General features: G+C 42.1%; 1 protein-coding gene across 3 annotated transcripts in view; it reads right to left on the reverse strand.

Annotated features, from left to right (window-relative positions):
• PDE4B (phosphodiesterase 4B) overlaps window positions 1–23459 on the reverse strand; it is a 395151-nt gene that overhangs the window by 67240 nt on the left and 304452 nt on the right. For all 3 annotated transcript variants that reach the window (XM_073357426.2, XM_073357424.2, XM_073357425.2), the window contains 4 exons: window positions 22996–23190; window positions 20029–20065; window positions 19805–19875; window positions 15425–15474 (listed from right to left, as the gene is read on the reverse strand). In XM_073357426.2, coding sequence (XP_073213527.1) covers window positions 15425–15474; window positions 19805–19875; window positions 20029–20065; window positions 22996–23190 — 353 coding nt within the window. The remainder of the gene's footprint in view (window positions 1–15424; window positions 15475–19804; window positions 19876–20028; window positions 20066–22995; window positions 23191–23459) is intronic.

A 23459-nucleotide genomic window follows, 5' to 3' on the forward strand; every position in this document is an offset into this window, starting at 1 on the left:
GCTCGGGGAGTCCCTCTGACATCACTGATAGCTGCCCAACTGCCATAGATGGCAGTCGGACTTGATGGAATGACAGACTGCATGATGGGAGGAACACGTGTGAAATGTCTAATATAACACCCCACAGGTGTGGCTGAGGGGAAAACCGTTTTTATCAGTTGCTATGGAATCATGATTAGTTTGTATATCTACAGGGCCAGTGAGAGGAGAAATGAAGGCTATTTTTTGAAATAGATGTCATGAAATCAATCCTTGAAGAACTTCTGGAGTCAAAGGCTAAAAAGGTTTGCCTGAATATCTTATGTTACTCGATATAGAAATAAATCTAACTGTGAGACGTAACATGGGTGTCATTTTTCAACTGGAGTTCATCACAAGAAACTAGTCTTTGGTCTTATTTAGAGTTTATGTACATAGTAACAGAACAACTATATCTTAGTAAATGCAGCAACTTATCTTAGCAGAAAATAATTAAATGAAATTTTAAAAAGAGAGAGAAAAAGTACGGTGAAGCATGGAAACCTTTAAGAGAAATTTTCCCCTTATTCTTCCTAACTGCTAAAAGAAAACCTGATGTTCTTCTTTTAAAACGTGTCTGCCTCTAGGTTCTTGGCACATGTTTATTGATGGGAGGGCCAGCAATCTACTTAATGACTGCATTGACGTCAATAGCATAACTGAAATACTTACTAAGATGCATGATTCCAACTATCAGGGGGAGGTGTGTTTCTAGGGCGTATGAACATGTGAAATGGATTCTTTCTGGGAACGGATTACACTTGAAGAAAAGGAAATGAAGACTAAAATGTTAGCAGTATCTTTTGAATGTTAGTAACTTATTTTCTTTTTCCATGCAGATAACTTTTAAAGTTTAATGTTGAACAAATGTTTAATTTCTGGCAATATCAGAATTGGTTTATTGTTTCAACAGTTTAGACATTACCCAATTTCATGTCTGTAAAATTATCTCTATTGAATTTCTGATGCAAAATTGAATGTTTGCTTATACGTGGCTCCTTTCTACTAAACTTTAAAATTTTTACTGTGTGTCTTTTAAAATTAGAATCTCATTTTAAAAGAACCACTATATTATTTTGAAAGAATTATTCAGGTTTGAAGGGACTTCTAGTGCGTCACAAAATCCATTATCGTTGTAGCAAGGCTGATTTCATTATTCATAATTAGTTACTTTTTTAAGAGCACATTACTTAGATATTTGGTGCAATGGAGATACTAGCCCTGTGCAAATATTGGTTAGAATTACAATGTATTGTATTTGCTGGACTTGAATGATCTGTTTTAAAGCCAAAGGGCCACATCTTGCAGTCTTTATTGTGGCAGCACTCAATATTGTGGAGACCGAATCAGGACTGCAGAATTTCACACCAAATGTTTTCTTGTGCACATAGCCAGATTCTGCTCTTACAGCAGTATAAATCTGGAGTAACAGTACTGGCTTCAAATGAACAACTCCAGATTTACAACGGTGCGTAACTAGGAGCTTACTCTGATCCATAGTTATTAATAACACCTATCGATAGATGGGTTTCAGAGTAACAGCCGTGTTAGTCTGTATTCGCAAAAAGAAAAGGAGTACTTGTGGCACCTTAGAGACTAACCAATTTATTAGAGCATAAGCTTTCGTGAGCTACAGCTCACTTCCTCTTTTCAGTGCAAGTTTAAGTGCAAGTTTAAGAATTAGCTCGTCATTCATTTACTTTCTATTTTAATGTTCATGCATGAATCTGGGTATATTTTATACCCACGTCAAAGATGAACTATTACAAGTTTAATGTTCATGTAAAGGCATGTTAGAAGTGCAGACAAATGTGCAGATGTTCAGGAAAACCGAGTCAATGGAACAGGCAAGGAAAAATACCAATCTTTCACTCCCACCCCCAAGAGTGGAATTTTAACACCACTTTAATCCTATGAGACTTGAAAAGCCTGTGTATGACATATCACACAATGCTACAGCCCCTGAAGGCTAATGTTGCAAAGCATAACAGTCAAGTGTATTATATTGCTAGGTATATAATTAATTGTTTGGAAATACCATAATTATTCAGAGTTGTAAACACCTAGGGGGTACTAGGTTGCTTGCTGTCAGGAAAAGTTTGTGCAAACCTCTTATAGCCCCAGGAGATACACGACATTGTTTGACCCTTAGTATTATGCTGTGTTCCTGCTAGCCGTGTTGGACATATTTAAAGCAATATTCTATAAAATAGTCCATCATGCAAAAATTGCTCAGATTATTTGCCGGGGCATTGATTTTACAGGTCAAACATAATACCCCTTCCCCACTGCTTATCTAAGAGAGGCTTCCTCTTTTACAGTTTCACTGTTACTGACACACAAGAGACTTCTCCCATCATCAGGAACAACAGACTCCTTATTTATTATTTATGGTGTTCCATAGATATACACCATCCTTTACACACATATAAGATGTCAGGTCCCTGCCATGAGGAGCTTACACTAATTCAGACAAATACAACATGAATGATTCAAAAATCCGGCAGAAAATTCAGATCAGGCAGTTTTGGAGAGGAACTGGATAGTGGAAAGCTAAGTGAAAAACACGGATGTTATGAAGGGACATGAAGGAAGAAGAGGAAGGCTTTTCCAAGTGTAACCCCTTTGGGGTTCAGAGAGCATGGCCCCTTTAAATCTTTTTCGTAAGGGGGGAGGAGGAGCGGTGAAAGAAAGGAGGGAAACTCCAAGGTGTGGCTCTGGAGTTCCAGAGAGAAGGGCTGCAGCAAGAGGCCCTCGCAAAGTGAAGCAGCAGAGAACCTACCTGAAGCCTGGGAAGGACAGGGCGGCCAATCGGGGACACCCCAAGAGAGGAGCCAGGAGGAGCACTGTGCCAGCGAGGAATCACCTGAGAAGGACAGGCCAGAGCTGGACCCAGTATCACTGCTCCCGAAAGCTGCATAGGGCTGTGAATACTGGGGCTTGTGACTCTGCACTGGGAATAAGGAGGGAGGCTGCTAGCTAGTTAAGTGGGGAGGTTGTCGCTCTGTGTGCCTTTGCAGAGAGTAGCAGAAGAGGGCACCGGAGGGGTTTGTTGGGGAAAGTTTACTGGCGCCGAAGAGGACCAGGAGCACCCAAGACTCACCATCAGACTGGAACTTTGCTCAGGACTCCTGAACTCTGTCTGCAGACCCATTGCTCAGTGTCTGCTCTTTCAGACAGTGCTACCACTGGGCCTGTGGGGCCTTGGTTTGGATGCAACCCTGTTTTACTGCTGCCCCTATATCTCCCCTTGTTGTTTTCCTCCTCTCATCCCTCTGTAAATAAATATTTCCCTTTCTTATATGCATTGTACTTTTCCGGTGGGGGTGTGTGTTCACTCTGGGGAGTTTGGAACAGGTGCCCCAGGGGTGGAAGGGATTTTTCCTGCTGAGTTCCTGTGCGCGCCGTCTCTTGGCCAGAGCTGCCTGCAGAGCAGACTCCATCTTGGCCACGTGGGCGCTAACGTTACACAAGTGTAGGGTGTGAACTGGAAAAAAACATGAAGCAGCGAGTGGAATAGGACACAAAGGGAGTAATTATGAGAAAGTATTGGGAGGAACAGAGGATCTGAGACGACAACAAGAACAAAGATGTAGGTGAGGGCGGAGCAGCACCGAGCTGTGAAGGGAGAACAAGGAGCTTAAGTTTAATGTGGAAACCAATGAAGTGATATGAACAGTGGGGAACCAGTCAGTGGTGGAAAAGAAAGATGGATGGAGGTGGAAGAGGTATGAGGCTGGGAGGCTGGAAAGGAGGCGGTGACAGATCACCAGTCAGTGATCAATATTTAATTAGTTGGAGTCCAACAGGGTAGGAGAAGAACCAGCAGAACACAGTCATGGCAGCCTAGAAGGGAGAGGCACTAATGAAGAAGACAATCATTCATTGTATCCAATGCATGGAAGGAGCGATGATTAGGGACCTTAGTGAGCTTCGTTGTCCTTTATATGAGAGAGAGCGAGAAATGAATTGGAGAAGAACAAAAGAGTTGGGGGAGAGGAAGTAGAGGTAAATTGAGTACACAGCACATGGAAGGAGCTTGTAGCTTAGAATCATAGATTATCAGGGTTGGAAGGGACCTCAGCAGGTCATCTAGTCCAACCCCCTGCTCAAAGCAGGACCAATCCCCAATTTTTGCCCCCCAGATCCCTAAATGGCCCCCTCAGGGATTGAACTCACAACCCTGGGTTTAGCAGGCCAATGCTCAAACCACTGAGCTAGCTGAATGTGATGGAATGGCTGTTTGTGAGGCTGGAATATAAGGAAAACAACAGAATGCTTGAAGGCTGAGAAAGGAGCTAGAGGATGAAGATAAAGGAGAATAAGAGGTGGGACAACGATAACACCTTTAGGTTAGAGTAGTGCTCCCCCTGTGCATCTAGCCATGGCCCTGCCTTCTCCCTGCCCCTTTGTGATGGTGTGCACCCCTTGGTGGCTAGCAGGGAGCCGAGCCTCTGGGCACTACGCAGTATATACGTCTATTAAAAATCGTAACTCCTATTCCCCTGACCATGGAGACCAGGGCTGTATCTGATCCAAACACAAGGGATCTAAGGGGTGAAGTCTTTGCATCTTCCCCCTGCTCAGCCAAACAGGAGTAAGGCACAATCTAGTCCTCAGTGGCCACTATGTGGTAATATCCAAAATCACCTGTCAGTTTACTGTTAAGTGAACAGATATATTCCTCACATTTAAATGTGTGTAAAAAGTTTTAGTCCTTCCCCATATCTGCTTCTGTACTTCGAAAAGCTGGCAACTTTTCATCTCCCCGCTGATTTGGACCTTTGAAGATCTGTCCACTACTTTCTTTGTAGCATATGAAGGAAAGAACAGTGAACCCAAAATACGCATTGTAACGGGGTGTATAACTGCACACAGCAAAAAAAGAGTTAAAATGGCTTAAGAAGCCAGCTAAGCTACCAAGCTGCACCTGGAGTGGTGTCAGGCAAATAGGTGACCAAACCCTGGCAGGGAGGGGCTGGAAGAGGGACCAGGAAGAGACCCAGGTGAGAGGTACCTGGGAGCTTTCCCTTGGGCTGAGAGAAGCCTGGGAAGCTGAGACCTGAGCTGGTGATAGGGGTCAATCAGGGACTGTATCCTACCTGAAACCCTGAGCAGAGGAAGAGTATGTCACCCCTGAGCAGTGGGAGTGAAACCAACAAGCCTGCGTCATTGTTAGGATGGTCTGAAGCTGGAGCTAGCTTGCAAAGAAGAAGACTACCAGCTGAGTTCAGGTGGGCTGAAAATTTAGTTGTTTTGCTATTTTCTGTCTGACTTTAAGTGGAGGACTTTGAAACCTTGAACAGTGCTGGACTCCATTACCTGGTTTGTTCAGAGGGCCAGGTCATGTCAATGGCTGAAAGAGGCCAAAGGCCACATTGGGAAACTGAGGCACAGCTGTTGCATGCCACATACAAACACTTGGAGTGGGGGAAGAGACAGTGTGGTGCAGAAGCAACTTTGCCACACCTGGGTAATAAATCACACCAACAAATTAGGTAGTTTTAACATTGGAAATAAGATAATTGTAAAAAAGTGAATTTACAGAATGCAGTTGAGATCACATTAACATGCTTCTATATCATTAAAAAATGCAATTGGGTACTGCTTGTATTAATACGTATTGCACAGAAGGTTTGTTGCCTTAAACTGTTCTCATTTCTAATTGTGAAATAACTGTGCCAATGACGGATTTGGGGTTGCTCTTGTTGTTTCTGATATAGTCACACATTTAATTTTTAAAATTTTTATTTAATTCATAAAAAAATTCTGTTTGGTTCTATAATCTGTATTTATAACCAAATAACAGGAAAAATCTGCCAGATTTGCTGAAGCTGATACCAAGGACAAAACACAGGATGTGCACTATGTGTTGCTCTTTCTTTTGATTGTGGTTAAAATGTTAAGAAAAGTCTGAAATTCACAGTGACATCACTATCAGCATTTTAGTGGTTTGTCGTGTACAAGCTGTGGCTATGCTTTTCATGGTCTAGAGAAAAATAAAGATAAAAAATAAATGGCATAATTTGTTATAGTTTATTCATTCCACACTAGGCCAAAATCAACCTTGGTGCATTTCCATGGGAACACTCCAGGGATGAATTTGATCCTTTATTTTAAACAATTGCCAAATCCTGTAAACTTCCAGTTTAGCAACAACTGGCATGTTATGACCAGTTTAAATGTTGAATGTAATCTCTCTTCCCCCCACAGCTCAAGGACAATTTCATTAATTTATGCTAGTTTGCTTTAAACCATGCATTTTATATTTTTCATAACAGGATATAAAACACGCTGCTAATGACAAAAGGAAAGGAATGTGAGATGTTCATACTGACGTCAATTGATGGTGCTGAATTCATGAACCAAAGTATGACAATGGCAGATCTATAATAAACACCTAACCTTCAAAACAAACAAATTTCGATTTAAAATGACATTTTTCATCTTTAAGGATCCAGCACAGGCTAAATGCAGGCAGAATGCTTCACAGCTTCCCTCTGTGAAACTTTCAGGAGACACAGGAAATACAGCTGGAACTTCATCAGAAGTGTTCAGATAGGGAACTCTCTTCTTCCTTTCATACCTTTCAAATTACAGCCCTATTCAGGCAAAAGGTGTGACCACTAGAAAAATAAAGAACCTTAATATCCAGCGGGCATTAGATTTCCCCCTAGAGTTAAAAGAGTTACAGTATGTAACAGTACATGTGAGGCAATAATCAATGCAAACTTCAGGTAGGATGTGGGCTTTATAGTAGCCGTCAGTGGCATGGTGGGAATACTAACTGCTGGTCACTTTCAGTGCACCAGTTAAATGAGATCAGAATTCAGGCTGGTCTTGGGGTACGTGATATTCGTACATTCATGTAGGATAAAGGACATTCTGGACACCCTATTCTGCCCCTGTTAGTTAGGCATATCTCTGACGAAAGCATGTGAGCATTTGTTAGTCAACATTCTCCACTCCAGTGCCATTCCCTTACACTTATTTCCACTTTAGGCACAGGGAAGCTACAAGTCCAGGGCACAATTTACCACAAAAATCAACTGTGGCTAAAGTAGCATAAGCAGCCCCTCAGAATCCCAGTCCTATGATGATAAAGATGAGCTGCTTGACCAAAGATTAGATGGTGTGGAATTATGTATTATGGCTATGGACACTGGACCACATTGATTAGTGGGTGCACTTAACACAGAGCATAACTAAGAGACTGGATCATCAAAGTTAAGAGTTGCACCGGACTGGGGGGTGGGGCAGATCTATCAGAGGTTTGAGCCTGAAGCAATGAGGGAGTGTCACAGGATGGGAAGGAACTGGGGCTTATGGGAAGAAGAATGGTTCTGGAGAAGTTGAGGAAAAGAGGGGCTATCAAATGGTCATAGAGAAGGACAGCGGGAGGGAAGACGGAGACCCTGAAACTTCATTTAGTTTGGATAACACTGGATTAGTATTATGAAATTAATAGGAAGGGGTATATTTGGGAGAAGTCTTGCCAACTACTCTGTGTCCTTCCATTCACAAAAGCCAATGAAATATTACAGAACCAGTTTCTGTACCTGGTCAACCTGTTTGACTTGGATGACTTCATGTAGACAATTCCACATAGGTCTTTGGGGACTAACAAAATGAAAATTATTTTTTTTATGAGTCTACTCTTTCTGTCTCTCATAGCTTAAAACCAGCATGTATGACTGGAAATCTTTATATGGGGTACAAAGTCCTGGTGTAACCCACACACTTTCTGGGTGAGATGTTCTGTCCTATCTAGTGGCACTGAGACCACTTAGAGAGAGAGAGTAATGAGTCTGCTCTACAGCCTGAGCTAACTGTGATATAGCTTTTAGCTCATGCAGCAGAGGCTCGTGTATTTAGCTACAGAGGTCCCAGGTTCAATCATGCCCACCGACGACTGGGGTCTGTTGATGTTACACTGGCATGGAAACCAAATAAAAGCTAGTGAAGTCTTCCTACTCAAGAATGCTGCCCTAAAAATACTATTTAATTTACTTACCTAATCTCTCGTCTATCTTCACTTCACTTATCTGATTGGGGGGTGGACCAGAGACGAAAGTAAGCCGGTACGGTGTACCAGCAAGAGCCGGTGCACTGTACTGGGGCAGCCCGGCTTCCCCAGGCAGGGCCGGCTCTAGGCACCAGCAAAATAAGCAGGTGCTTGGGGCGGCACATTTCTCGGGGTGGCGTTCCGGCGCCAGCCATGCCGCCCCTAGAAATGTGCCCCCGCCGCCCCAGCTCCCCTCTGCTCCGCCTCCGCCTGCTCCCCTGAACGTGCCGCCGCTCCGCTTCCCCCCCCTTGCTCCCAGGCTTGCCGCGCGCAAAACAGCTGTTTCACACGGCAAGCCTGGCAGGGAGGAAGGAGAAGCCGAGCGGTGTTGCGCTCGGGGGAGGTGGCGGTGGTGGAGCGGAGGCGAGCTGGGGCGGGGAGCGGTTCCTCTACCCCCCTGTTACTTCCTGTGCCTCCCACACACACCCTCGCTCACCTCTGCTCCGGGGAGCAGGCGGAGTGGAGGTCAGCTAGGGTCGGGGGAAATGCGGCACGCCCAGGGGAGGAGGTGGGGCCCGGGATTTGGGGAAAGGGTTGGGAAGGGGCAGAGTTGGGGGGGAGCCAGGGGCGGGGGGACACACAAAAAAAGCGGGGGTGACCAAAATTTTTTTTGCTTGGGGCAGCAAAAATCCTAAAGCCGGCCCTGTCCCCATGGGGCAATTTAAAGGGCCTGGGGCTCCCAGCAGTGGCTGGAGCCCCAGGCCCTTTAAATTGCTTCCAGAGCTCCGTAGCGGCTGTGGGGCTCTGGCAGCTATTTAAAGGGCCTGGGGCTCCCCTGCTTCTACCGCCCTGACCCTTTAAATAGCCGCCAGAGCCCCACCACCGCTACTCCAGGGCTCCAGGGGCTATTTAAAGGGCTGGGCAGTAGAAGCAGGGGAGCCGCAGGCCCTTTAAATAGCCCCCAGAGCCCTGAGGTAGCAGGAGCTCCAGGGGCTATTTAAAAGTCAGGGACTCTAGCTGCCTTGGTCCTTTAAATAGCCGCTGGAGCCCCACTGCTTCCCCAGGGCTCCGGCGGCTAATTAAAGGACGGGGCAGTAGAAGCAGGGGAGCCCCGGGCCCTTTCAATAGCTCCCAGAGCCCTGGGCTGCTGCTGCTACCCCGGTGGGGGAAGGGCGGAGGATGATGAGGAGAAGGAGGAGGGGTGGGCACTTACCTTACAGGGTGGGTTGGGGCTGGCTCTGACCCCCTCAGCCCCACCCCTTCTGCCCTAGGCCCCGCCCCTTCCGGGGACCAGAGCTGGCCCCAGCGTACCATTAAGTCACTCGACTTACTTTCACCTCTGGGGTGGACAGATAGGGTAAAGTTGATAAAACCGATGGCATAAGCACTAAGCAACATGGGATTAAATCCTGGCCCCACTGAAATCAATGGCAAAACTCCACTTGACTTCAGCAGGGCTAGGATTCAACCCACAGAGTTTACATGGGAAACATGGACAATAAATCCTCTGGGTGCCATTCTAATCCACGATCCATCTGACAGGAGGAATAATCCCCCTCTCTCTAAACCTTGTACTTTAAATTACACTTTTTGACTAAAAAAAAAGGAGTACTTGTGGCACCTTAGATACTAACAAATTTATTTGAGCATAAGCTTTTGTGAGCTACAGCTCCCTTCATCGGATGCATTCAGTGGAAAATACAGTGGGGAGATTTATATACATAGAGAACATGAATCAATGGGTGTTACCATACACACTGTAACAAAAGAGTGATCAATTAAGGTGGGCTATTACCAGCAGGAGAGCGGGGGGGGAGGGGAGAGGGGGAGGGAAGGAGGAAACCTTTTGTAGTGATAATCAAGGTGGGCCATTTCCAGCAATTGACAAGAACATCTGAGGAACAGTGGGGGGAGGGGGGAGAGGAGGATAGGGGGGGAATAAACATAGGGAAATAGTTTTACTTTGTGTAATGACCCATCTACTCCCAGTCTCTATTCAAGCCTAAATTAATTGTATCCAGTTTGCAAATTAATTCCAATTCAGCAGTCTCTCGTTGGAGTCTGTTTTCGAAGCTTTTTGTTGAAGAATTGCAACTTTTAGGGCTGTAATCGAGTGACCAAAGAGATTGAAGTGTTCTCCAACTGGTTTTTGAATGTTATAATTCTTGACGTCTGATTTGTGTCCATTTATTCTTTTACGTAGAGACTGTCCAGTTTGACCAATGTACATGGCAGAGGGGCATTGCTGGCACATGATGGCATATATCACATTGGTAGATGTGCAGGTGAACGAGCCTCTGATAGTGTGGCTGATGTGATGAGGCCCTATGATGGTGTCCCCTGAATAAATATGTGGACACAGTTGGCAACGGGCTTTGTTGCAAGGATAGGTTCCTGGGTTAGTGGTTCTGTTGTGTGGTGTGTGGTTGCTGGTGAGTATTTTCTTCAGGTTGGGAGGCTGTCTGTAAGCAAGGACTGGCCTGTCTCCCAAGATCTGTGAGAGTGATGGGTCGTCCTTCAGGATAGGTTGTAGATCCTTGATGATGCATTGGAGAGGTTTTAGTTGGGGGCTGAAGGTGATGGCTAGTGACATTCTGTTATTTTCTTTGTTGGGCCTGTCCTGTAGTAGGTGACTTCTGGGTACTCTTCTGGCTCTGTCAATCTGTTTCTTCACTTCAGCAGGTGGGTATTATAGTTGTAAAAATGCTTGATAGAGATCTTGTAGGTGTTTTTCTCTGTCTGAGGGGTTGGAGCAAATGCGGTTATATCCTAGAGCTTGGCTGTAGACAATGGATCGTGTGGTGTGGTCTGGATGAAAGCTGGAGGCATGTAGGTAGGAATAGCGACCTCTGAGACTTCCTTCTGTGTGTCAGTGCTGTTGTCCATTCTCATCATGTTGATGCTGGGACCTTCTGACAGTAGAAGTGTGGACATCTGGCCCTTTGGATATGGGGAAAGTAGTGGACATGATATACCTTGACTTTAGCAAAGCTTTTGATATGGTCTCCCACAGTATTCTTGCCAGCAAGTTAAAAAAGTATGAATTGGATGAATGGACGACAAGGTGGATAGAAAGCTGGATAGATGGTCAGGCTTAACGGGTAGTGATCAATGGCTCGATGTCTAAGTTGGCAGACAGTATCAAGCAGAGTGTCACAGGGTCTGCCCTGGGGCCGGTTTTATTCAACATCTTTATTAATGATCTGGATGATGGGATGGATTGCACCCTCAGAAAGTTCGCAGATAACACTAAGCTGGGGGGAGAGGTAGATATGCTGGGATAGGGTTCAGAGTGACCTAGAAAAATTGGAGGATTGGGCCAAAAGAAATCTGATGAGGTTCAGCAAGGACAAGTGCAGAGTCCTGCACTTATGATGGAAGAATCCCATGCACTGCTACAGGCTGAGGACCGACTGGCCAAGCGACAGTGCTGCAGAAAAGGACCTGGGGATTACAGTGGATGAGAAGCTGGATATGAGTCAACAGTGTGTTCTTGCTGCCAAGCATAACAGCATATTGGGCTGCATTAGTAGGAGCATTGCCAGCAGATCGAGGGAAGTGATTATTCGCCTCTATTCAGCACTGGTGAAGTCACATCAGGAGTACTGAATCCAGTTTTGGTCCCCCCACTACAGAAAGGATGTGAACAAATTGGAGAGAGTCCAGCGGAGGGCAACAAAAATTATTAGGGGACTGGGGCACATGACTTATGAGGAGAGGCTGCGGGAATTGGGCTTATTTAGCCTGCAGAAGAGAAGAGTGAGGGGGGATTTGACAGCAGCCTTCAACTCCCTGAAGGGAGGTTCCAAAGAGGATGGAGCTCGGCTGTTCTCAGTGGTGGCAGTTGACAGAACAAGGAGCAATGGTCTCAAGCTGCAGTGGGGGAGGTCTAGGTTGGATACTAGGAAAAACTATTTCACTAGGAGGGTGGTGAAGCACTGGAATGGGTTACCTAGGGAAGTGGTGGAATCTCCATCCATGGAGGTTTTTCGGCCTGGCTTGACAAAGCCCTGGCTGGGATGATTTAGCTGGAGTTGGTCCTGCTTTGAGCCTGGGGTTGGACTAGATGACCTACTAAGATCTCTTCCAACCCTAATCTTCTATTATTCTATGATCTTCAATCTATAGGATTTGATATTCTACTCTGTTCACAAAGGGATTGCCTAAGCCCTAAGTGATATTTGAACAAAACTACAGTACTTCAGTAAATTCTTTGGCAAAATCACCTGAAATTGAATTTAGCTAAGAGCTCTAAGCATTCTGCTACACCAGGGTTCGGTAACCTTCGGCACGCGGCCCATCAGGGAAATCCGATGGAAGGCCTTGAGACATTTTGTTTACGCTGACCATCCGCAGGCATGGCTCCCCACAGCTCCCAGTGACTGCAGTTCGCCGTTCCTGGCCAATGGGAGCTGCGGGAAGTGGCAGCCAGCACGTGCCTGTGGGTAATCACATCATTTCCCATCTGGAGCTCAAAAATATTTCCTAAATGTACCCACAATCATTATGTTTTACTTAAACTATACTAGAATATGCCTTATATTTTCTTTGAGGGTCTCATCCAAAGCCAGCTTATCATGAAGTTCATGATGAGACTCACTGACTTCAGTGATCACTGGATTCGGCCGTACTTGCCCACCTGCTTCAAAATTAACGAAACACTAAAATAAGGCACAATTTTCCTTCACTGCCCTTTTGTAATACGAAGATAAAAATAAATTCCACATACTGATGATAAAATGCACGTCGCCTTCATATCATGGATAAATACCAAGATATGCTTTTATGTCTAGCATAAGTTATCTGAATGTAAGATAAATGTCGTAATATCTGTATTATCAACCCCAAGCATTCAAAAATCAAGAGAGAGGTTTAAAAATAAATGTTAGGGCTCTTTTCATTTGTCTTCTGAGTTTTTAGTGTTTTTGAGTTTTTAGTGTTCATGTTTTCATGCTTTTCTCCAGAACCATGAGGGCCAGGAAAAAAAAACAAAAACCCCGAACAGAAAGATTCATAAAAATCTGGGGCTTTCAGCAAAATGCCAAATAACATGAGGCTCATGATAAAATCTCAAGAGTTGGCAACAGTGCAAATCCATATAATTTCTCTGTAAATGCAGAAATAGGGGTCTATAGAAATTACTCTAAATATGTACAGAATTGAACAGGGAATGATCTCCTTGCTGTAAGATTCTATAAGTGGTATAAAAAAATTCTATGGTAAGGTTATCATTCTCTATTAAATTGCATAGGACTTTCTCATAAGGAATATGAGACAAAAGTCCTACTAAAACCATAATTTACAGATAAAAGTGGTGAATTGTGTTCCTCTTAATCCTATCTGAATGCTGTGAATATAACAGTGAGCAAATGAGAAGGAGTTTAAGATCATATGTGAACACTGCATTGGAGGCTTTCGCATTAGAGGCGTTAGTTATTTTTTGACTAACCTACCAGAAAAATCTCAAATATAATAAATATTTATATACCACAAAATATGGATCTATTAGGAAAAATCAAATGACTATGTTAGCTATTAATCCAGCCGCCACTGAATTGCACCCAATACGAAAATCACCCTTTAGTAGTCACTCCTTGAGCATAATTACTGAAAATGAGAAGATAAAATATTATGAATGGTTTTACATCTACATCTGTTTATTGGTAGGAAATAAAGCTTCATGTGCTGAAAACAGGTGCACCATGCTGCTGCTTAGGTTGGCAAGAAGGGGACTGGAGGGGGGATAGACAATGAACAAACCTGGCAAAAATAAACAAATCCCCTTTAAGATGCAGCTTCCTCCGTCTGCCTCCCACACCCCAGCAGCTGATCCCTCTCCCTGCTTCTTCACCTATGTCCCGTTGCTCTCCTGTCACCCACAAGGCTTACTCTCACCCTCTGCCTCCCTTTGCTGCTCCTCTTTTGCCCCAAAGCAGCCACTGCACACTCCTCTCCCATCTGCCCCCAACCCCAGCAGAGACTGTGGTAGAACAAGTGCTGAACTACTGATTAGGACTCACTTTGCTCTGTGTGGACTAAGACTAACCCCAGCAGTGTGAGCTCAGCTGAGCCCTGATTGGTGCACTCCTCCTGGAGACTTGTCTTAATATTATTTCCCTCCAAGACCATAGAGGACCCCAAACCCCTCTGCGCTGGTCTCTGAACGGGACGAAGCGTGTGTGCACAAGTCGGAGTGATGGGGTACAAGTGGAGGGGAGCAGTTAGGGTATATAATAGGAATATTTGGAAAGTGAAAAAAAGAAAGGAGGCGCTGACGGGGAAGGAGAGAGAGAGAGAGAGAGAGAGGCAGGCAGAGAGACTGGTAAAAACTAAACCTGGGGAAAGTGGGATGGACAGAGGGAATTGCAATAATGGAAAAGTATACACTAAGAGAAATTTTTCTGAGGAAAACAGGAAGACAAAAAGGAGGAAAAGATTCACCAAGACAGAGTGAAGGAAAAGGGGAAAAGAAGGATCATACATACATAAAGGGGAAAAAGTGAATCTAAAACCACAATCAGAGAAATATTAATGGGAAAATGTTAAATAACCCTATAAAACTTGGGGTGGGATTCAAGAGATGGATTAGTGGAGGGTGGGGAAAGGGAGGTGAACACACAGAGCAGCAAACAGCATAGGGTCAGCCTTGACAGTAACGGCTAAATGAAACCTTTTGCTAATATAGGGACTATTACTCTGTAGCAAGAAGGTGCAGCGTTCAATAACAATTACCTACAACAGCAGCAAATGGGGCATCCATCTTCAACAGTCATGAATCATTGTGTCCATGAAATTTCTATAATATTCTCTAAGCCTGAACACTGCTTTGAGGTAATTCGGACAATAAACTACATGTGTTTCAATAAGAATTAATTCAATGCACTGGCATGCACTCTCTCTCTTTGTCACTGAATAAAAGATTTTTTTAAAAACACTCCAGAACATCCTAATGAAGACAATAGAAATTTTGCCTGAAAAAGGTCTTCAGGATTTAACTTTTGATTTTAGCTCTTATGCAGTTCCAGTGGAAACAAACTGAAATTAAAACAAATGTCAAAAATATAGCTACGTCTTAACCTGTTTAAGTTTTGTCAAACAGGGCCTGTCCAGGCTTATACAGAATAGGGAATCCTAACGATAACAAATTAATTACCTTCTGCATCTGTGGCTGACCACCCAAAATTACAATGTTCTTGCGCATGAAGGGTAAAAATAAGAACAAATATATATATATATATAAATATGGGCCTGATTACGTATACCTAATTTACATCAGTGAGAGAGGAGAATCAGGCAAGTTATCTTATAAAATAAGAGATCACGGTTTTAACAGTATGATATATAACAAGGGACGTACAGTTTACATTGAAACTTTCAAGTGATTACAAATCACATTCATACCTTGCAGGCTAACTCTGGAGACTGGCGGCTGACTTGCTGCTGGAGACCTCCTGTGGAGGAATAAGGAATAAAACGTTGTTTGTAATGATAATACTGTATAAATGTGGATTGCCTTCTTCTTTAGGTATGAAATACCTTTCATGCTCACTAGAATCCCAAAACACTGCAAAGTGAAATTAGTGGTTGATGAACAATTTGGGATCTCTCTCTTTTTAGTTTTAAAAAATCCACACATCTCATGCCTCCCAGCTACACATACATAAATTATGAACAGAACATACACCAATTAGCTACAAAAAGATCAGTACCATCAACCCTCACTACCTTTGCCACAATCATCCTACTAGCTCAGAAATGCCCTGAAGGTCAGCAAACTTGGGTTCTCTCCAACAAATGGGGACACTGAACTCCTGAATCAAGACCTGTCTCTTGGGAAATACAAGCCTTATATGGCTTTAAAGATCACTTTCCACACCTTAAACTCCACCTGAAAGCAAATAAGGAGTCAGTGATGTCTTTGGAGCACTAGTGTAACGTGCTCCCTGAAGATAAAACCCCAAGTGAGCTGCTTCATTCAGCTACAGTTCTAGCTTCACGCTCCTCAAGTAGGGCACATTACTGTAATCCAATCTGCAGGTCACAAAGATCTAGGTAACTCTGGAGGTCACGAAGAGCTAGATGACCTGGCAAGGTTCACATTAGAGCGAAATGGTGCAATCTTTTTCCAAAGCATACATGGAAAAAGTCATTTTTAGCCAATGTCACCTAGTATTCCAGAGGCAAGGGGGGACCAAAATAATCCCTACAACCAGAATTTCCAGAAGGGCTCAGCACCCACAAAACAGTCAGATTTTCAAGAGATCAGCTCCCATGTGGGAAATTTAAATATGTAACTAGATTCTCAGAAGAGTTCAGCATTTTGGGGAGCATGCTGGATGCTAAATTATTTTGAAAATCTGCCCCCAACTGTCTGTGCTGAGCACTTGAAAATCTGACTCCTAAATTCATTGGAAAATCTGGCCCCAAATCACAACCCTCTTTGAAAAGGGGTAAATTCCTGTTAATTAAGGGCACAGTCACCATCCCTGCAAAATTGTCATAATTCTGCTTCCCCATGTAAGCAGCAAAACTCCATGTTATTTTCATCCTGGCTTCTATCACAACCTAGTGGTGAAAAGGCAAACCACCTAAGTTTGCTGAAAAAGGGACCTTCAGCTCTATAATACTAACTCATCCCGGATATAAAATTGCACGAGCCCAGTGTTCCTCCCTCTTAGCCAAAGGATATTTTGATGGGGAGGAGCAGGGTCTGGATGCATTCTGCCTATGTCCCGTTCTGTGCAGTTGTTTGGAAACAATGCAGAAAGTACACAGGTCCTGGGAAGAAATTTGGAATGTTTGATATATAATGTTTTAAGTGAATAAGTTCTACTTTAGCTGTGCAAATGATGATTTTCCATGGTTTATAAATCAGACCAATCTGGGATTACACAGAAACAAGGAAAGACACCTCTCCGACATCAAGGTTGCCACCCCTGCTGAACTGCAGATTGTGACTCCAAACCTTTGAGATTCTACAGGTGTTCAAAAAATGATCTGAAACCTTTTTTAAAAACCTAACCAGAACTATCAATTTTTAACTATCCCACCTCTTGAAAATGGCTGAATTGTTTAAAACTTTAAATAATAATAATAATAATAATAATAATAAAAATACAACAGAGGCAAACATAAAGCATGGGAAATTTTACTCTGCAAGATTAAAGTTTTCAAAGCTATATGCAAATGAAAGTGGGATGCTGTGTCAGAAAATGTTAGGGAACCTTAATAGGTGTCACCTAAAACAGACAATTTCAAGAGCGAAATTCCAAGGACCTACCAGATAGTACTTTTCAACGATACCCCTGGCTAACCCAGAAGTGATATTAATGGTGACTTCATATGAAGTGGCTATTTCAAAGCAGAACACAGAAACAAATGATCACGATGACTGGGGCAATATAAAAGGCTAAGCACGATGGAAAATGTTCAGGACAAGAGGGTTAAAAGAACATTTTACTTGGTTCCAATGCTTTCTACTCCACATCAGAAAAAAATATCTTAAAATGAAAATTAACATGCTGAGCACTTTAGATTTAAAATTAAGTTTATTGTATGTACTACTCTGGATTTTACTTGCAAATATATTTTCCATCTCATATTATATCTTGTTTTCAGTCATCTACTAATGAAACTGCCTCTCTAGCTCGTGTGTATGTGTGCGTGTACATAAAGAACTAGAGGAACAGTTTCTTTAATAAATGACTGAAAATGATGCTGGTCAGTATTACAGATTAGTCAAATGTGACTAATGGGTCTGGGTGTGAAACAGCACACTGTGCTCCTGATAAAAGGCTGGGAAATCCAGAGTGGGAAACTGGATGATAACTCATCTTTTTAAAATGATAGTTTATAAATATTATTTCTTCCTCCCCTCCTACTTAACCTTTTTTCCTGTTTATCATGCCAGATAAGGTTACTGAGTTGGGGCAGCACTGCAGACAGATGAAGAGTTAGCTCAGCCGAGGACAGAGAGTAAGTGGGATCAGAAGTCAGTCCCAGGAGCACTTTCCAGTGCATGGTTCTCTCTTTCTGAAGACACTAGTGTGCAGCATCACAGACTTTCCAACAAATCACTCAAGTCCATCATTTGCCCCTTTACAATTGCTCACCACCACTCAGCATTCCCCTCTGTACCCAATTACATCCAGCCCCTCTCTCTTGGGAGATTCTGCCCACCAGGAACCAGCGGGTTCTTCTCTCCCACTCTCCTTGAGGCCAGGAGCTTTTTCTCCTCCTCCTACTCCTCGAGGCTGGCATTCTGGGAAAAGGCTTGTTCTTTGCCTCCTGGGCAAGGAAAAAGGAAAGGAGAGGAGGGCCTGGGTTCAGCCTATGATAGCTTAGAATGCAGGTCGGAGCTCAGGCCCCTCACTGTATAGACCTCCCGCTCCTCTCAAAGACCAAGCCCTTTCCAGGGGCAGCATTAAATTATGGATAGGTCCAAGGTAGGATGGGGAGAGAAAAACAGTCCCCTGTGCTGGAAGAATCACACTGGTGCTCTCTGCTGTTGCTGCTGGAAACTGCAGGCAGAAGCTTAATACTGCTACTACTACCACTACTAATAATAAAAAAATTAGGCTCTGCAGGCTTCCTGGGATATCCTTCTAGGCTCAACACAGGATGACGTCCCACCTGTCTCCTTCTTGGGAACTGCTCTATCTTCAGCCACTCTGTGCCCTCGCTCCAGCCTTACCAGAGAGCAGCAGTACCCGGGCTTTTCTGCCTTCCCCCTACTTCCCTACTGGAACGGACAGTTAATATTGTTTGGGCTGCTCCGCTCCTGAATCCCTTCTTCTCCCTCTTAAAGCAGCAGTGGCTCCTGGGCTGCTTTGTTCCAAGGCTGTTCTCTGCCTTCACACACACAAAAGGGCCATCAGCTCCAGCTGCTCCATTCGGCTCAGTCACCTGAGAGCCAGTGCATTGTTTTCAGATGAAGAGAGGCAGTGATGGCAGCAGGCAGGTTGGGGAAAGGGGAAGAAATGAAAATAAAAGGGAAGGAGCCAACTGATGGGCAAGAACAGATGGAGAAGGAATGGCCAAGGATGGGAAACAAAGAAGAGGAACAAGACTTCCAAAGGTGCTGATAAGCTTTCTATTTGCATTCCAACTTTAGAGACTTATCTGCACCAGATAGGAGAACTCTGCATTTCATTCACCATTAAATATAATCAAATTTTCTGGTTTTCAAATACCAATATTCACATACAATCAATACTAAGAAATGTAAATGCCATAATAAAATATACCCCCAAATGTACTGCCAGTAATTTTCTCATCCTGAGATTTATATTTGTACAACTTTATTTGACATGAATTACAGTGAAGTTCGCCATCTAGTTGCTAAGGTTTGAAGTACCATACAAATGAGCTAACGGGTAATTTTCTAAATGTTAAAACGTACTCATGCCTCTGCATTAGATACTCTCACAATGGGCCAGTTTTCCAGCATATGCACTGAATAACAAGCAGAAATATTAGTAGTTAGACATATTAGTAGTAGTAATTATGTTTATTACAGTAATGCCTGGGGACCAACCAAGAATTTGGGTCTCCCTGCATCAGGCAAACAAAGAGTAATAGACAGTCCCGAACCAAAGAGGTTATGATCTAAATATGACTATTTTTCTTTAAGTTCATCCCATGGCCAAAACTACAGACAGTTCTTAGCAGGTGGAAACCTTTGCCTGAACAAAGGGAAGCTGGATTGAATTCAGATTGAAAATCTGGTCCAAGAATTTAACTTAACTTAACAATGAATTTAATTAAAAGCAGAAAGCTTACTTGTTTGATGTTCCATGCAAATTTGTCAATAACGTAAAGTTATTTCTCACACTTCGTAAACTTGCCAGGACCTAAAGTAAACAAAAACATATAATATTTTACAAACATGCACGTTTTCAATATATGTATTAATACAGGAGCATAGATGCTGAAGGACAACTTTCTATTCCATTCAATTTATCTATGATATTATAGTCTAAACAAAGAGACTATTTGAAATTTACCTGCGCAAAAGGTGTAACAATCAGGTCATCTCCATGTCTAAAATAAATGAAAAAAAAAAAAGTGTGAATCATTGTATGTCAGAGAATAATTATCAGTATTTTAGTACTGTACATACACATACTCATCAAATTGTATGATGTAAAAATTCTGCACAGAATGTAATCATTAATATACAGACAGCCAAACCAAGCATTATGCTAGCCTTTTATTTTGTGCTGCAACTTTTGCTTGCTAGCAAATGGATGCATCTACTAAAGTGGGTGGGCACCCATTCAGTGCACACAAACACAATATATGCATATTCAAATTGGGAAGCTGGATATTCAACTGCCTGATTTGTGTAAGCAAAACTCAAGGCTGGAACTAAAAACTGGCTCCTTAACATTTATGAGCAAATATAAATATTTATATCAAACACAGTTTAATTTCAAATGGGAAAAAGAGTATTTTACAATGCAATGTTTTCTCAAATAGCCCCACTATTCAAAAATAAATCTTTACTACACGTACTGTTTCTTTAAATTACATAAAAGCTTGCTCCTAATGGAAATGTCCCCTAGTCACTGTGCATGTTCACAGACAAAAAACAAATGAAGCTGGAAAAACTGCTCAGTTTTGGTAACACAAGGCAATAAATGCCAGGAAATTCAAGGTTAAGGTGGCTCACTCATACTGTGATGGAAAAAAAAGCATAACGGTCTGAGTAAAGGTCATCTTTGAATTTCCTGGCTTTTGTTGATTTGTGTCACAGCCTTTAATGTTATTTAAACATTGTTTCTTGTCTGTAGATTTTCATCATGGAAGATTAGAGAATATGTACTGTGCAAAATGCATTACTATCTTTGGTGGGGGGGTTTGGTAAATATTATGTATTTGTATTTATAATCAACTAAATATGTACTGAGCATTTTATCCAGTTGAGTACATATCATACCAAGCTTTTTATAGTACACATACTTTAGTATGCAGATTTGCATTGATTGACCTTAGCCATTACAACAAATCCTTTTGCTTCAGCAGATAATTATATTTTTTGTCAAATGTAAAACATATTATTAGCTTATAATATATTATTTACATAATTTAGAGATGTTACAGTCTCTTATATAAATATTTGCTAAATGCTAACTATAGCTAGAGATTTTTTGGTAGGTATTTCTCATGATAGCTGGACCATCTTTCTAACTTTTAGATTTCTACTACACTATAAAATATTTATAATTCATATAATATATAATAATCTTTTTAACTTTGTTTTTAGAGAAAAAAAGAGAGCTTTTGAACTTAATGGAGAATAAGTGCTGTTCTTAATTTGTAAATTTATTTGCTCTCACATTAAGAGCTCATGCCTGAAATTTTGAATTTATACATGTTCCTGATAACACCACATATATCCAATGTTCTTATTTTCTGAGGTCATGGCATTTATACATAATTTCCTGTGTGTGCATTAATACCAATTTTTCAGGACTGTACAGGGCTTAATTTCTGCTCTAAAATAGGCAATAAGTTAATATTTAGAAATGAAATAAAGCCCCAATACCTTTAATTAATTTTGAAACTTTTGTGTCTAAGGTTTATATATCCCCTCCACTAGTAATTACTATGGTACTCTACAAGGTCCTTTAGAAATACTTATACAAATCCTATAAGTTTCCATTAAAATGCTACAGAAGTCTGAGAGATCCTTCACACTCATGAAAAACAAGAATACACTATAATCCATTATACTTTACCTATTTACTGCCCCCAGTTTCTAATTATGAGACTATTTCTTATGAAACCACCACCTATTTTATAAATTAATGCCAACTGGTAATTGGATATAGACACTGTGTGCAAGGTCAGCAGATACAATCTCGTCTTCAATAACCACCATTGGGTGGCTACTTAACTGACCCATGAAATGAGTTCACGGTCTCAAACAGGAGTTCTATCATAAAACCTGCCCTCACGGTTGGCACTAGTTGGCATAGCCTTGGTAGTCTCTGTAGCGAGACTAAAAACTGATTAGACATGAAGAATGAACTACCCTCCAGTAGCTGAGCTGCCTTGAGACAGTTCCTGCTGGTCATGGGAACGTGAACAGAGCTGCATGGGGAAACCGGGACTGCAGCAGTCTCATGCTCGATCTGAGCTATAGAAAGAATCTTCAATTTCTGGCACCTTTCCCCAGAATTAAATTCATTTGAAAAATTATCTCAATTTTTTCCCTTCATATAACATTATGAATATTGAGGCCTTTGCCCATTAAGAGGCATTCAGTTCCTGGAATATAATTACTGGCACATAGGTTTGGTTACCTGCCTTCATTTAAAGCATGGAAAGGTGTGTCTAATGAGGCCAGTTTCTCCAGTGACATGTGGTCTTCTACCAAGCCACCAAGAAAAGGCAACAGAAAAATGTTAAAATGTGCACTTTAAACTAAAGCACTGCAAATCAAGTAAACCTATTTAATCTACATGACATATTTTGTACCAATCCTGTCTATCCATCCATCTATACATGTTTGCTAACATGGTCTTCACTGTATTATATTAACCATACATTACAAAAAAACAAAATATCATATAAAAACATACGAATATATTTGAAATATAAGGTAAGTGATTTAGGTAATTTGGCTGAAAATAACAATAAACCTCATCTATTAAAAAAAGAACTAATTTTCATACAAGTAACAAGTAAACAACAACGCTATTTCAGAACATTGATTTGCAATGCTTTTCTACTAGCTGGGAAACATTTATTTAATAGGCTAAAACATTGAGTCTTGTGAGCACATAGCTGGGGGTCATGAACTCCTGATTTGGCCTGTGTTGTTTAATAAAAACCACTTTGCCTCAGGTTCTCCCTCTATAAAATACATAATTACCTCTTTGGGGTATTAAGAGGATTACAGAGATGTTGGTAAAGTGCTTGGTCTCATTATTATGATGAATGATATAAATTAGATTCATACTCACTGTTCACTTGGAAGAGATGAGTTCCTGGACATAGTCTTTGGTGATAAGTCATAGTCACTGTCTGATCTGTAAAGAAATGACTCCCGGCGCTGGCTGTGGCCTGGAAAAGTGGTATGCAATACAAGTCCTGAAGAAGAACTGGCCTGGGGGTCCAATGGGCTGCGACCTGATGACGGGCCATTTTCTACATCAAAGCTATGAACAAAACACATATGGTTTCATGCACATTTGCTGATATGGTTGTATTTTCAGAGCATAGCATAAAACTTTTTAAATTATCCTGGTATGGTGAAGAGCTTCAAATATAGGAGGCAGAGTTTTACATTTATTTTGGGGGGTTTCAACCTGTGGCAAGGCCTGCCCTCTCCTGCACAGATGTATTAAAGAAAGGAAGAGGGCATCAGCAGAATGGCTCCTGAACTCTCTGAATGGTTGCTTTGCTCCAGCCCTCCAATTTCACTCAC

This window comes from Lepidochelys kempii, chromosome 8, assembly GCF_965140285.1.
Source record: "Lepidochelys kempii isolate rLepKem1 chromosome 8, rLepKem1.hap1, whole genome shotgun sequence".
In the NCBI taxonomy this organism is placed as follows: Eukaryota; Metazoa; Chordata; order Testudines; family Cheloniidae; genus Lepidochelys; species Lepidochelys kempii.